This window comes from Chlamydotis macqueenii, chromosome 9 (genome assembly GCF_036417535.1).
Source record: "Chlamydotis macqueenii isolate bChlMac1 chromosome 9, bChlMac1.mat, whole genome shotgun sequence".
Lineage (NCBI taxonomy): Eukaryota > Metazoa > Chordata > Aves > Otidiformes > Otididae > Chlamydotis > Chlamydotis macqueenii.
The window spans coordinates 8621494-8634466 of record NC_141564.1 but is presented as its reverse complement, the minus strand read 5'-3'; the positions used below and the strand labels follow the sequence as shown (position 1 = coordinate 8634466).

The 12973-nt window shown below is 48.5% G+C and overlaps 2 protein-coding genes across 4 annotated transcripts in view; one reads left to right on the top strand and one right to left on the bottom strand.

Annotated features, from left to right (window-relative positions):
- STAG1 (STAG1 cohesin complex component) overlaps nt 1-4452 on the bottom strand; it is a 186009-nt gene extending 181557 nt beyond the window's left edge. For both annotated transcript variants that reach the window (XM_086755168.1, XM_086755169.1), the window contains exon 1: nt 4341-4452. The gene's annotated coding sequence lies outside the window, so the exon portion shown is untranslated. The remainder of the gene's footprint in view (nt 1-4340) is intronic.
- A 451-nt stretch (nt 4453-4903) lies between these two features.
- On the top strand, nt 4904-12630 carry SLC35G2 (solute carrier family 35 member G2). 2 transcript variants are annotated; one of them, XM_086755066.1, is made up of 3 exons: nt 4904-5041; nt 9614-9687; nt 10846-12630. In XM_086755066.1, the coding sequence occupies exon 3, from the start codon at nt 10868-10870 to the stop codon at nt 12101-12103; it is 1236 nt and encodes a 411-aa protein (XP_086611192.1). In that variant the 5' UTR covers nt 4904-5041; nt 9614-9687; nt 10846-10867; the 3' UTR covers nt 12104-12630. The 2 variants fall into 2 exon arrangements, with proteins under 2 accessions (XP_086611192.1, XP_086611193.1); XM_086755067.1 differs by lacking the exon at nt 9614-9687.
- Nucleotides 12631-12973: the final 343 nt, after the last annotated feature.

Here is a 12973-nt window from a genome sequence, read left to right as displayed (position 1 = left end):
AACTCTTGTGTGTAATAATGCTGACAACTGTGGCTGAGAGGCCTGTCCCAACAATATCATACAACTGACGCCTTCTTGCACATTCTGAGTGTACAAATCCACCCTGGGCAGGACTAGCATCATAATCATGGAACAAGCATTCAGCAGTCCGAGTACTTGAATGCCTAAGGAGGGTGGAGCAAAAACCTTTAACTTGCACTAGTTGTACCAAATATTGCATTACTCATACTTAGAAAATTGCATTTTCTTCCAAAATAAGGAGGGCTTCGGGATTGAGTAATATGAAAGCAGTTACCAATTTTATGACGTTTATATTAAACCTACAGTTCAAAACAGGATACACACGATACAGTTTGGGCTCCGTAAATACACCCTGATCAATCTACTGTCCAAGGCACCCTGCTATCTCAAGCGTACTGTTATTATTAAAAAGCATTTTCTGAAATACTAAAATACCTGCAGATATGCAAATGAGGAAATGTTGCACAACTATCAAAACCAGCAGCATAGTTCCTTCTAACGCTAGCGAAAGGACCCGAGTTACTGGGTAATCTCTGACAAATGACAAATTATCAAGGGGTGAGATCATTACCTACATACAGACCTTCAATAGGACATGTCAGAAATCAGCAAGTAGCTACAAAATCAGAACTAGGACGATTCCCTCTGCAGCTCCTTCTCTTCAGCTCTTTAAGCAAACTGAAGGTGGTGTCTACCCTAACATAATTAGTGTGGACCTTCCCAAAACAATACTTTTTTTCTGGAAGCATATTTTCAGACGGAAAAGTTGCAACAGAGGATCTTGCAACCCTTTATTTTTTAGAGGAACAAAGAAATATGTCTTTGTATTCCGATCACATACTCAACACTCAAACCAACAAAGTGAAATCAGTTTGGAATAGCAAAATATTGCCAAAAATAAAGCATATCTCTAGATGTCCTGGACAGAAATGACAAAATGTGGATGAACTCAAACTTTGTAGAATTTCTCCTTCTCTTCCAAAAAAGAAACCCAACCCTGCTCCCTTCTATTTTTAGCCAAATGAGTGAAGATAGCAGCACCACAAGCAAGAGGAAATGGTAATTGGCAATGGGAGAGTTTCAAAGCTCCACGTGGTAAATGTGAGTGACTACAAATAAAATGTCAAAACTCTAAAAAAGCATGAATTATCTTACAGATTTTGGTTGACATTTCAAATCCCGAAGCCAGTATGTCAGATTTAGATACGGTGCATCCTTATCTTGGTCTCAGACTTCAGTATTACCTTCTGGTTTTGACTCCAAGCATCAGAAGCCAGAGCCTCACCCCAACATTAGGGCACTTACAAGGTGCAGAATGGGGAGAGCTAGATGTCCCAGAAGCCAACCACTCATTCAATAGCACTGCATCCAAATTTACTCTTTACCACTCCTGCACAACTTAAGTGGATGAGAAGACAAGTTCACTGCCTTCAATATGTCTTCTGTTAACCACAGAACTATCACTTCAAATTTTCAGCAGGGTGTTTGAGTCTTTTGTGCATTTTGCCAGAAAACAATTTACAAGTGTTATGATAAAGATATGTTCTTATCACAATAAATGACTTTTCTTAGAAGGTCATCACAACTAAGTATTTCTCTCCCACTGCATCCTTGCGCTTCTACAGGTTCACTTGCCTACTAAAATGATATTTTAAATGCCAATGTTCAGCCACTTTATATCAGGGCAGATCTTTGCAACAAAGGGAAAGAAAGGAGAGAATCCAAAGTCACCAGAGTAACCTTGAGGTACATATTCTTCTTTAGGAAAGGGTTCTTCAAAATCAAAACATTCACTTGTTGAGTTTCTGCACATCCTGAGTAACTCATTTTGTCAATGCATCCAAAGATTCAGTGTTCATAAACCTTCTCAACTATCAAAAGGTGCACTGCCATCTCAGTAGATGACACAAAAATTTGCACAACACGAAGGGCAGGCCACAGATGGAGAGAGTAGCTGAAAAGCTTGGAGATCCCAATCACAAAGTTTAACATCAGGGTTTCAGCTGCCCTCACAATTTCTGTCCACAGCAAACTGTGTGTGGATGTGTGGCCATAAACGCTGTCTCTCATAGTGAATTTACCAACTTCAGCATGTTTGTAAAATGTCAGAAAACACCAGAGACCAGGAGCTGCCAACTGCCACGTGCTCCAGTCCTTAAACACAGGGTTTGTAGAAGACGTACTCTGCACGTCCAGAGCTGGCACTAACTGTTCGTCCAGCTTCACAAAAGTACTATTTCCCACTACTCCCTCCAAATGCCGTAAATCCACAAGCGTATCCATCAGAGGTAGCAACCAAGAATTTCAACTGAACACTCTGTGTTGAGCAGCCAGTAAAAATCACATTCTACCAGATTAATCATAACCCTGGCATTAGCCCCTCCACTTCTGCTCACCAGGAAATCCTGCTCCATCACAGGTTGGATTGCCATTTCGAAAACCTCTGCACCCTCTATGTGTGCTTTGTCAGGCTCTCCACCAAAAATTCATCACAGCTGAGTCAGAAAGAAGTTCTAGTTCCATAAGGGAAGAACTTCCCAAGTCAGGACACCTTTCAACAGACAAGGTATATACTGCCTTGTGGTCCAACGATTTCTTCATAGATTATACTGTAGAAACGCTCATGGAATGACCTTGCTATCTAAATATGAACAAAAAACCTCACTAGGCAAGGACAAAACTGCTTTGGATGCAGAAAATCTGGACTAATCCTTCTCCCAGACCACCCCTATCACTAGTGTAACAACATGGAAAAGTGAAGAGAGTCTTAAGATGTCTGAATCCAGACCCTAATGCCATCCATCATACCAAAACCATGACACAATTTAAGAATAGTCTCATTAGCAGTGTGATCGGGAGAAGACTTTTCATTCCTCAATAACCTAATAAATGTTATTACTAGAGTAACTCTACAGAGCCAGAAGTACCACAAAATTGTGTAGAACACAACTGAAGTCATCAGCACTACTAAAGCAGCTTGATTTAGTTCAATTAAACTCAACACTGTCTTACCAGAAACTAAGTTTTTTTTATACTCATACTGACAGTCACATCCCTTTAAGTTGCTCTAGGGATACTACTGCTACTATCCTCTTTCTCCCAAGTCACACTTCATCCCAACAACCGCTCCTGCTCTCCACACCACCCCAGAAACACGCAGAAAACCCAGTGTTGCTGCCCACTGCTTCCCAGTGCGGGCCAACCACCAAGTCACCAGCATCCATGCCAGAATTCTTCCTACCAAGCCAAACCCCCGTTATTTTTGCTGTCAAATAGCTCAGGACCCCAGCTCGGGTGTTTCTGCCGCTTCCTGCCTCCTAGCACTGGGCAGAGGGCATTGCCTACACCCGGCCTCTCCCCACGGCTCCCAGGGCCGGTACTACTCGACGGTCCAACCGACCGGCCAGCCACCCCGGGCTCGGCACCCTGCTTCTCCCGCCCCAGAGGTCGGGGAAACTGCCCCGCTACACGGCACGGCTCTGCCTCCCCCTCGCAAGCCCCGGAGCAGCCTCGCCCCTCCAGGCCAGGCCGCCTGCCCGCCCCACCGCCATCCCCTCGCCCCACCGCGCTAACAACTTGGGGACAAGCAACAGGAGCAGTGGGTCGGGGGGGTGAATGCCCCAGCCCCCCGCTCCCCTCCCCGGGCTGTGCCCTCTCCCCAACCCCGCCTGTCCCCGCTGGACTCCAGCCAGACGTCGGCGGCGCTGGGGCGGCCCGGGCGCTCCCGCCGCCCTCTCCGGGGCCGGGCCGGGCCCAGGCGGCGGGTCGGGTTCGGGTCGGGTCAGGCCGGGCCGAACCGGGCCGCCCAGCAGCTCCCGCAACTTTCACTCCCCGCGGCCACGGCACCAACTCCGCCGCCGCCTCCCGGGGCCGCCCGGGGGGCCGCCGCCACCGTGCCCCGCGCGGCGGAAGCGCCACCCCCGCTCCGCCCGAGCATCCCCCGCCACCGCCGCCCCCGCGGCCCTGGGCCGCGCAGCGGGAAGCGCCGCCGCCGCCCGGAGCGGGGCGCAGGCCCGGCAGCGGGAGAGGCCGCCGAGCTCGGCCCGGCGCCCCCGGCAGCCCCGGCGGGGACAATGAGATGGCGGCGAAGAGCGCCGCGCCCGGGGGACCCGTTGCTCCGGCAGGAGCCGCCCCGCCCCGCGCCGCCTCCTCTTCCCTCCCCTCCCCTTCTCCTCTCTCCTCGCACGGGCAGCGCCCGCTCCCGGCCCGGCCGCCGCGGAGACCGAGCGAGAGAGCGGCCCCGGCCCGCTGCCCCCGCCCCTCGCGCCTCCATCTTGGATCGGCGCCTCAGCGCCCTCCCTCCCCCGCGCCCCGCTCACCTCCGGCCGCGCCGGGCCGGGCCGGGCGGCACCCCGGGAGCCTGCGGAGCGGCTGCCGCGCGGGGTCCGGGCGGGTGCGGGCCGGGGCCGGGGCGGCGGCGCTGGCGGGGGCCGCGCTCACCGGAGCCGCAATCCTAAACCGCCATCTGGCGGCATTTCCGACCCGCCAATGGCGCAGCCGCCGCCGCGCGCCGGACCCCCAGCGCCCCCTGGCGGCCGCGCGCCGCCACTGCCCGCCCGCTGCCGCCGCCGCTTGGGGAGAGGCGGGGGGGGGGGTGGGGGGTGGGGGGGGGAGTTACGGGACGGGGACGCCGTAGGTCGGGGCGGCCCCGCCCGGCGCGCGCGGCACGCGGGCGCCGCAAACGTCTTTCGCGCGAAAACGGCGCGCATGCGCTCGGCCGCGCGGGGCGGAAGGCGGTCGCGTGAGCGCCGCTACCGAGGGGGCGGGGCGTCGCCAGGGTGACGGGAAACCGCCCGGCGGGGGAGGGGGGGGGCACGCGCTGAGGCGGGCGCCTGTCGCGACAGAAGGTGGGAGGGGCCGGGCCGCGCGAGGCAGCGGCGGGCGGGCGGGCGGCCTCTCCTCGGCGGCTCGCCCGGGCCGGTACCGCGGCGATGCGGCCCCTGGGCTGAGGGGGGCCGGGAGCGTCCCGCCATGGGAGCGGCGGCAGAGGCACCGGCGCCGGGCGGGTGTTTTGGCACCGGTAAGTGTTTCGCAGCGGGAGCGGGCCGGGCTGGCAGCGGGGCGACTACGGAGCCTGCCCTGGCCACCGCGGAGCGCTGCTGCTCGCCCCTGGGGTGGGAGCCTGGCTGAGCCCGCTGCCTGTCTCCTGAGCGGCCCGGCCTCCTCCGCTGGCTGCCCTCGGAGGCGCGGACGGCCGAGCTGCCGCGGCAACCTGCGCCGTGCGCGGTGTAACCCCCCGTGTCCCGTTCCGGGCCCGCCGGGCCCTGTCAGCCCCTCTGCGCGCACCGCGCTTGCTGCCTCGCCGCGTTTTGTGCGGTTTGGCGGGAGGAGATCAAAAGCAGTGAGCCTTAAATAAAGTCTTAGCCTGCGGTCTGTTCTAGCAAACCTGAACGTGCCTTCCTGTGCTCCCTTTCAGCCCTGTGGAGACTGTACTTCAGTGCTGATGTGTTCTCCGTTCTTTCTCCCGTGTCTGGCATTGCAATCAAAAGGGGTTTGTTCGCATTAGGGTTTTTGGGATGGGAAGTTTGCAGGCAAAGTGTCTCTTCTTCCAAAATCATTTAGTGCAAGTACTGCAGAGGCAGGCATCGGATAGGAATGCAGAAATTAGAGAAGAATATTTTTTTTCCTGGAACTGGATGCATTTTGGAGCCCCTTTACAGCAAGAGAATAGGTCAGTGAAAGCAAGGGACATTAAAGGTGTCACACGTAATCCCGTTGAAATTGCATGTGGCAGCTTTAGCAAGCTAGCACAAATATGGCTTGTTTTTTGGGTAGCAAAATATTATCAGGAATGTGCTTAAGTACAGGATTTGTATTTGCATTCTGTGAAGTGTACTGGCTCTCCTCATAGGTGGTGCTGTTGGACATGACTTGATTAATTTGAAGATATGGGATACCAGTTTGTTGGTTTGTGTATAATATTTGCCCTTGTACTTAAATACTAACAACTCCTTCCATGTAATTGCTTTCTCATTTTTTAAAATACCTTTTATTATTCATTCACTTTAATAAAGACTTGAGTTTTTTGCATGTATTTTTAATAAAATTGATTTAGTCAGACGATTCAGCCAAAAAGTTAAAGGTACTCTGATATTCCAGCATGCACCTTATCAAATAGTTTTAAAGCACAGCAGAAATGTAGGCTGGTTCAGCGATACTGATGTTTAATTGCCTGCTGTGCACCTTCCGTTGCCTTTCCTTCCTCTCGGTACATGTCGTGTTACCATAGTCAGACAGCACATGAGTGTAGATCCCTTGGCATGTGCAGTTGCCTGAACTATCAAGGACCCAAGAATTTCCAGCAAGGTTAAGACGGTTTAGTGGAGAGGGTGCTGAAACAGGAATCTGGGAGATTTTCCTGCACCTGTTAAGGAAAGAAAAGAAAAACCCGTGTTGCGAGAAGTCAGTGCGCTGTGCACCAAAGTGCTTCGTGAAGGTGGCACAAGTTCAGTCAGTTACATGGTTTTGTAGGAATGGAGTGGGTCTACCATATATATAATATTCGGGGAAAATTGTTAGTCCGTACTTGTCCTGTAGAGGTTGCTTACAGCCTTCTGGTAATCTCAGTCAAACCTGGTCAGGATTCAGGGGATTTTCCATGGAAGAGGCAACGGAACATCCCTGTGAGGCCGGTCTGTCAGAGCACGGCGATAGCTGACTTCTCGTTTGCGGCTTTGTAAGGACTGCAGTTGCCATGTCTGCAAATCTTGTGTAATAACATTTCAGTCAGCTGACTGATTTTGACCGATCTGGCAAAAGATGAGAGTATTTTTACGTGAGTTTATTGAAAATTGGTGGTTAGATTCACCAGTCATACCTCAAAGCCTCAATTCCTTCAGGCATGGCAAGAAGGAGAGCTCAGGACCCCCAGTAGTGAAGTGACATAGAATCACCTATTTCTGCCTTGCTAATCAGCACGTGTGTAGTGATTGGGGGGTGCAGGAGGGAAGTATTTGGGTTTTGTCTTTTAAATGAAATCATGATGTGTATTCTATTAATGATTTGTGACACTAATTGAATCCATTGTAATTATTTGTTCACCCGTAGGAAAACAGGGTTCACACTTCGGCGGTCAGTGATGTCCAGGAGCATTTAAATGAGTGTCCCAGGTTGTCTTTGGAATTGGGAATGTTTGTTTTGTTACGTAATGTGAGAATTTTGCATAGTGTCTAATATTCAGCCTTGTATTAAACTTGATTAAAAATCAAATTACATTTTTCATAGAAAATGCAAATGAACCATTTTATGTTTCCAGTTATCAAGAAAAATAAAGACTTCATGTGGCCTCCACAAAAGGCACTAGCAGACAGAGAAGTAGCAAGTTTTCTGCAAAGGCTGTGCTGATTTCTGTTTATTTTAAATTTGTGTCTGGGACAAACATAATGGAGTTAGGATATGCACTGATCTCAGTCTCTATTGAAATTCTCACTGGTTAAGAAAAGCAAGGTCACAAAAGAGTACAAATAAACGTACTGGGTGAGAGTTGGCGTAACATTTGTCATATACTCAATATTTAGTAAAGAAAACTAAATTTTGGTTTAAGCACTCCTGTTATTTTTTTGCTCTTTGTTACTTCTCCTCTCCTGCCTTTCTCATGCACTTACCCTTCCACTTTCCAGCCCTTCCAACTGTTAGCATTCCTAGTGCTGAAGAATACTGGAGGGAATACAGCGTCTCTGTAGGACAGCCATTTTGAGCTACATGCTCATGATCTATTGTTTTCCTCCAGAGAGATCCCTGAATACATTACACAGGTCCAGTACTAAATTTGCAACTGCATTTTGTCTCTTTTCTATACCCTTTTCTATGTTCGTTGGGAGAAAATGAAATTAAACTCAGGAAGCAAGAAAGATTATATGCTAATGGAAAGAAATTAGTTATTTTGGCTTTGGTTTTGTGATCCAGTAGTTGCAGCACGTACTCAGCTGTTTCTTAGTGAAATGACTGAGTTTATACAGACTAGATCCACTGTCACTAATAATAAAGCCTGTTGTGCACCTTTTATCTTCTTTTCCTTCCACTGATTTTGTTCCCGATCCATATATTGTGCCTTAAATCAAGAAGATTTTAATTTTTTTTTTTTTTAAGATATAAGGATGGTAAAGCAGAATTGTGACTTATAACGCAATGAAAATGCTAGGTAGGAGAAGCTGTGCTTGTGAGAAGCGCTACCTTCCTGGACTCATTCAGTGCATTTTGCATTTGCATGTTAAAAGAATCAAATTAACAACTTATCTCAAGTAGCTGGTGAGACTGGGGTACATTTCTGGTAGGGTGTTTTTAAATGTTTGATGGGTTGTTAGAACTGCCTGCTAGTGCAGCTGATACCCTCTTTATTTACCCTCCTTGGCATTTCAGCTGTTTCTTCTCAAGTTTCTTGCAGTATTTAAGCTGTACAGTAATGGCTGCTCGGGAGTACTCCAACATTTAGCAGGGTACTGGGTACGCTTTGGTTTTTTTCAGCTGAGCTCTACTGCAAATGGGTTGGCAGCAGAAACATGAACAGGAGGAGTGCTAGCACAAGGCCTCCTGAGCAGACAAAGGTGTTTCTTGGCCTCAGATTCTCTAAAGTCGACCTGTCTCTGGCTCTCTGAGGTATCTGAGGGCTGGGAGCGTAGTCTGCCAACGCAAGAGTAAGGTGGTGCCCCAGGATACTTCACTTACTTGTGCAGGTCCAAAATGGTGCGGCTGCCCTCCTCCAGAGCTGGGACTCAGTGCCTGCCCCTCTCCTTGCTCCCATTCATCGCCATCCCTACCAGGCGCTCACTCTGCCTGCAAGAGGTAGGATACCGCTTAGCGTGATTGTAGCAGGGGGTTCAATAAACACTCAGCCTGTGAGGAAAAAGGAAGAATGTCCCATTCTTATGTAAATTAGTTTTGCCAGGAGACGCAGGCCGTGCTTGGCTGTCACCTTCGGCAGATGGAGAAATGCAAAGGCTGAACCTGTCCACGATATTTTTGAAAGTATTTCTGTGAAAAGCTATTGCATGTTCAGCCTGATTGTCCACTCGGCTGTGGTCTTGCACCTTCAGGACCCGCCTGCTCTGGCGCTTCGGTACTCCCTGCAAGGTTGTCCATACCATCCCTGCTGACACCACAGAGGCCACACTGCTGTTGCTGGCTGCGCTGAGCTCGGCTCCTGGGGATGATGGCTGGATCAGGGGGATGGGTCCTCCCGGGCATCCTCTCCTCCACAGTGCTGGTGAGGCAGGACAGCGGGCATTGGATGGTGAATTTTCTTGTTATTAAGCTGTAGGAATCGTGCACTCACAAAACCACCTCTTGTTCTTTGGATTAGTTCCATCAATAATTCTGAGAGATGTCTGAGGAGTGGTTTGGGCAAGATGACACTGATTGCTTCCTCTCCATCTAATTTTTTGGGGGGTTTGTGGTGGTGTTTTATTCATAATGATGCACCAGGGTTGCCAGTTCCCAAGGAGCATGGCCTTAAAGGCATGCTAGTGCTTCTCAAATTTTCAGCTTTGAAACACAAGCAGAACGTTTCATGCCTTTTTTGGGTATTACTTTCTGCACTGAGATGATTGTAACCTTTCCTATTTGCTATCTGAGAGCATCTGCTGTTTCTGTCTAGACACCCAGACAAAGATGTAGATGACCAAGAGGTGTTTTCCCTTTCTGGCTCGGGATTAAATCTCTCAGTTGCAGGTAAGATCTGCGTGTGTTTATTTGCTGGGGTGAACGCAAGGCAGGGAAAGTTGCATTTGTCTTGCTGCCACTTCATTTGGAAGAGCTCTTTGCACAGATGGTGGAGGGTGCTGCGGAAACAAAGTAATCTCAATGACATCTCCGTGCCTGAATTAAACTGAGCCAGTGCTGTCACACTGGGCCTGGGGACAGCGATGGCACGCTCAGCGGAGAGCTGGAGGGAATTAAGGTCACTGGTGGGCTCCCTGTGGGCAGGCTGCATGTGCCCACGACAGTGAAGACCAAGCGGCGTTTGTGCTGGTGAAGGCTGGGTGCATGAAGGGATTGCTTGCTAACGCCGGCGTTGTGACATGGTTGCTGTGTGTGTCACGGTGGTGTGCACAAATCAGGGCCACTGCTTGCGTAGCGTGAAATGGACCATCAATAAGAGACGGAAGAGTGGTGGTTTTGTTGCTGTTTTTTAAATGTCTGCCATGGGAAGGTCTGTCTCATGCCAGTCTCAGCCCTTCTGAATTTTCCCTATTAAAATAAAATCAGAATTGAAGAACAAATCTGTTGCAAAACCAATCACTGGAAATAAAAGGATGTGAAAAGAAGAATGAATTTTTAACACTGTCCAAGTACTGTTCAAAAATGTGTTGTTTATTCATCTGCTAACTACGCTGACTTCCTCAGAGATAGTACCTATTTCCCTGTGTTGCTCTCTGTCAGTTTAGAAACAAGGCGATCATCTCCTCCAGCCAAATTTCTTTCATAATCTTCTAACATTAGCAAGCCATTAACAAGAAGTATAATTCATAATTACAGGGTATTTACTGTCCAAAAAGCTCGGCGAGGGAGAACTTTCTCATTAGAAGAAGAATATGCTAGAATGCATTATATGTACTATACATAATGAGAATATGTGTAATTTTCAAAAATTAGTGACTAAAGTGAAGTGTCATGGTTGACTTTTAAGGAGATCCAAATGGCCTAACTGTCAAAGGTATTTAGCAGTAACTCTGCGGAAGATTAAAGCAAAACCAAGAACAATCTACTAGTACTTGGACTTGGTTGATAAAAATAGCTTGCAAACACTAGCAGTATTTGCATACTAATGAATCTCTTGCTATTCATTAAATAAAAATAACAGTGCATCTCCATTTTTTTTTTCTGAAGACCAGGACGTTTCTCTGAGGAGATGGATACGTCTTCCCAAAAATACGCAGTCAAAAAGCGAGTGAAAATTCATCCCAACACAGTAACAGTGAAATATACTTCTCATTATCCTCAGCCAGGAGAAGAGGGATATGAGGATGTTAATGAAGATACTGGAGTATTTATGGAGGATAATCCTAAGAAAAGACTACTGAATGATGGGGAAAAGAGAGAAAGGACCTTTTTTGGTACAATAGACACCAAGCTTCAGCCAGCACAACTGCCAAAACCCAATGAGATTGGGCAATCCCAGCATTTTCCTGAAGGAAATATACTGCAGTCGAGGAAGACGTGGGTAGTCCTTTTTGGATCTGCCGTGGCTCATGGATGCGTGGCTCTAATTACAAGATTGATTTCTGACCATTCCAAAGTGCCATCCCTAGAGTTAATTTTCATCCGTTCCGTCTTACAGGTGCTGTCCATTACTGTTGTGTGTTATTACCATGAGCCTCCCTTTGGCCCCAAAGGCTACAGACTCCGGCTCTTCTTCTACGGGGTCTGCAATGTTATCTCTATTACCTGTGCTTATACCTCCTTCTCTATAGTTCCTCCCAGCAATGGGACCATTATGTGGAGGGCTACCACTACAATGTTCAGTGCCATTTTGGCTTTTTTACTCATGGATGAAGGACTGGCTTACATAGACATCATTACTGTAGTTGGCAGCGTGTTTGGCGTTTGTCTGGTCATGATCCCCAACATTGTTAAGGAGGAAAACTCTTTGCTGAGCACCTGGAAGGAAGCTTTTGGCTATACCATGACCGTTATGGCAGGTTTGACCACTGCTCTCTCCATGATAGTCTATAGGTCAATCAAAGATAACATCAGCATGTGGACAGCACTATTCACCTTCAGCTGGACGGGAACAGTGTGGGGAGCATCCACCATGTTCTTGCTTCAAGAGCCAATCGTCCCATTGGATGGAGAGACCTGGAGCTATCTCCTTGCCATCTGCCTGTGCTCCACAGCAGCCTTCCTGGGGGTCTACTATGCCCTGAGCAAGTTCCACCCCGCTTTGGTCAGCACCGTACAGCACCTGGAGATAGTCATCGCCATGGTCCTGCAGCTTGTTGTGCTGCGGATCTTCCCAGGTGCTTATGATCTCGTTGGGGGAGCGGTTATTTTGGTTAGTGTTTTTTTCCTTGCGTGTTATAAAGTGTCCTGGAAGAATTTAGGAAGACAAGATTATCAGGAGATTGTGGATTCTTCCATTAAATGAATTGCGATTTTGCCATCCGATTCTGGCTATATGACCATGTGGTAGTAAGATGTTTCATCGCTATGGTGTTCTAGCTTAGTGGCCAGGTCCTCTCTCTACCGTTTAAATTCACAGCTGATGTAGCAATGTTGATAATTCCAGAGTTCCATGACAGGTGAATGTGTTCTAGCGTGTATAACCACTGGCATTTTGTCACATGAGAAAAGGCTGTTTGTCTCCAGCACGTAGGGTGCGTGAGCAGAAGCACAGGCTGGCCCACAGAAGTGCAGGCCAAGTCACGGGCGCGTGCTTCCTCACCTTCCCTGGACAAGGCAATACAGAGACAGAGGGATTCACCAGTGCCTCATTCCTGTGCAGTGTGGTAGTACGAAAATGAACAGTTACACCATTAAAATGGTCAACCACGGTGTTCATATCCTCTGTACCACTTCTTGTGCTTTGGCTGTAATATTCTAAATTAAGTAATGCTAACATTTCTGTGGTTAAAACTTGCATTTCTTGTGTGTATAAAGAAGTCAGTAAAGCTTTTTGTGCTTTGTGGTTAAATTTCTCTCTGAATCGATGCAGGATGCCCAGACCTCCTGTGGGGGAAAGAGAGCCCCAAAAACTGGATTTCCAGCTGTGCCACAGCTGTGAAAGAAAGGCCCCCAAGAACTATAAGGTCCATGATAGATAAAAGATCTACGCCTGAAGCAGATCAGTATTCTTTCTATGGAACCGTATTTTCTAAAAGAGGTTTTGACTATTATGTAAGGGAGGAAAAAAAAAAAGTAAAAAGAAAAGATTGCATTTGAGATTGAGGTGTGAGCAGCGGTGGTAGCACCGAACAGCCTGACAGGCATCCAGTGACTTTAAGTCAGAGTGCTTGGG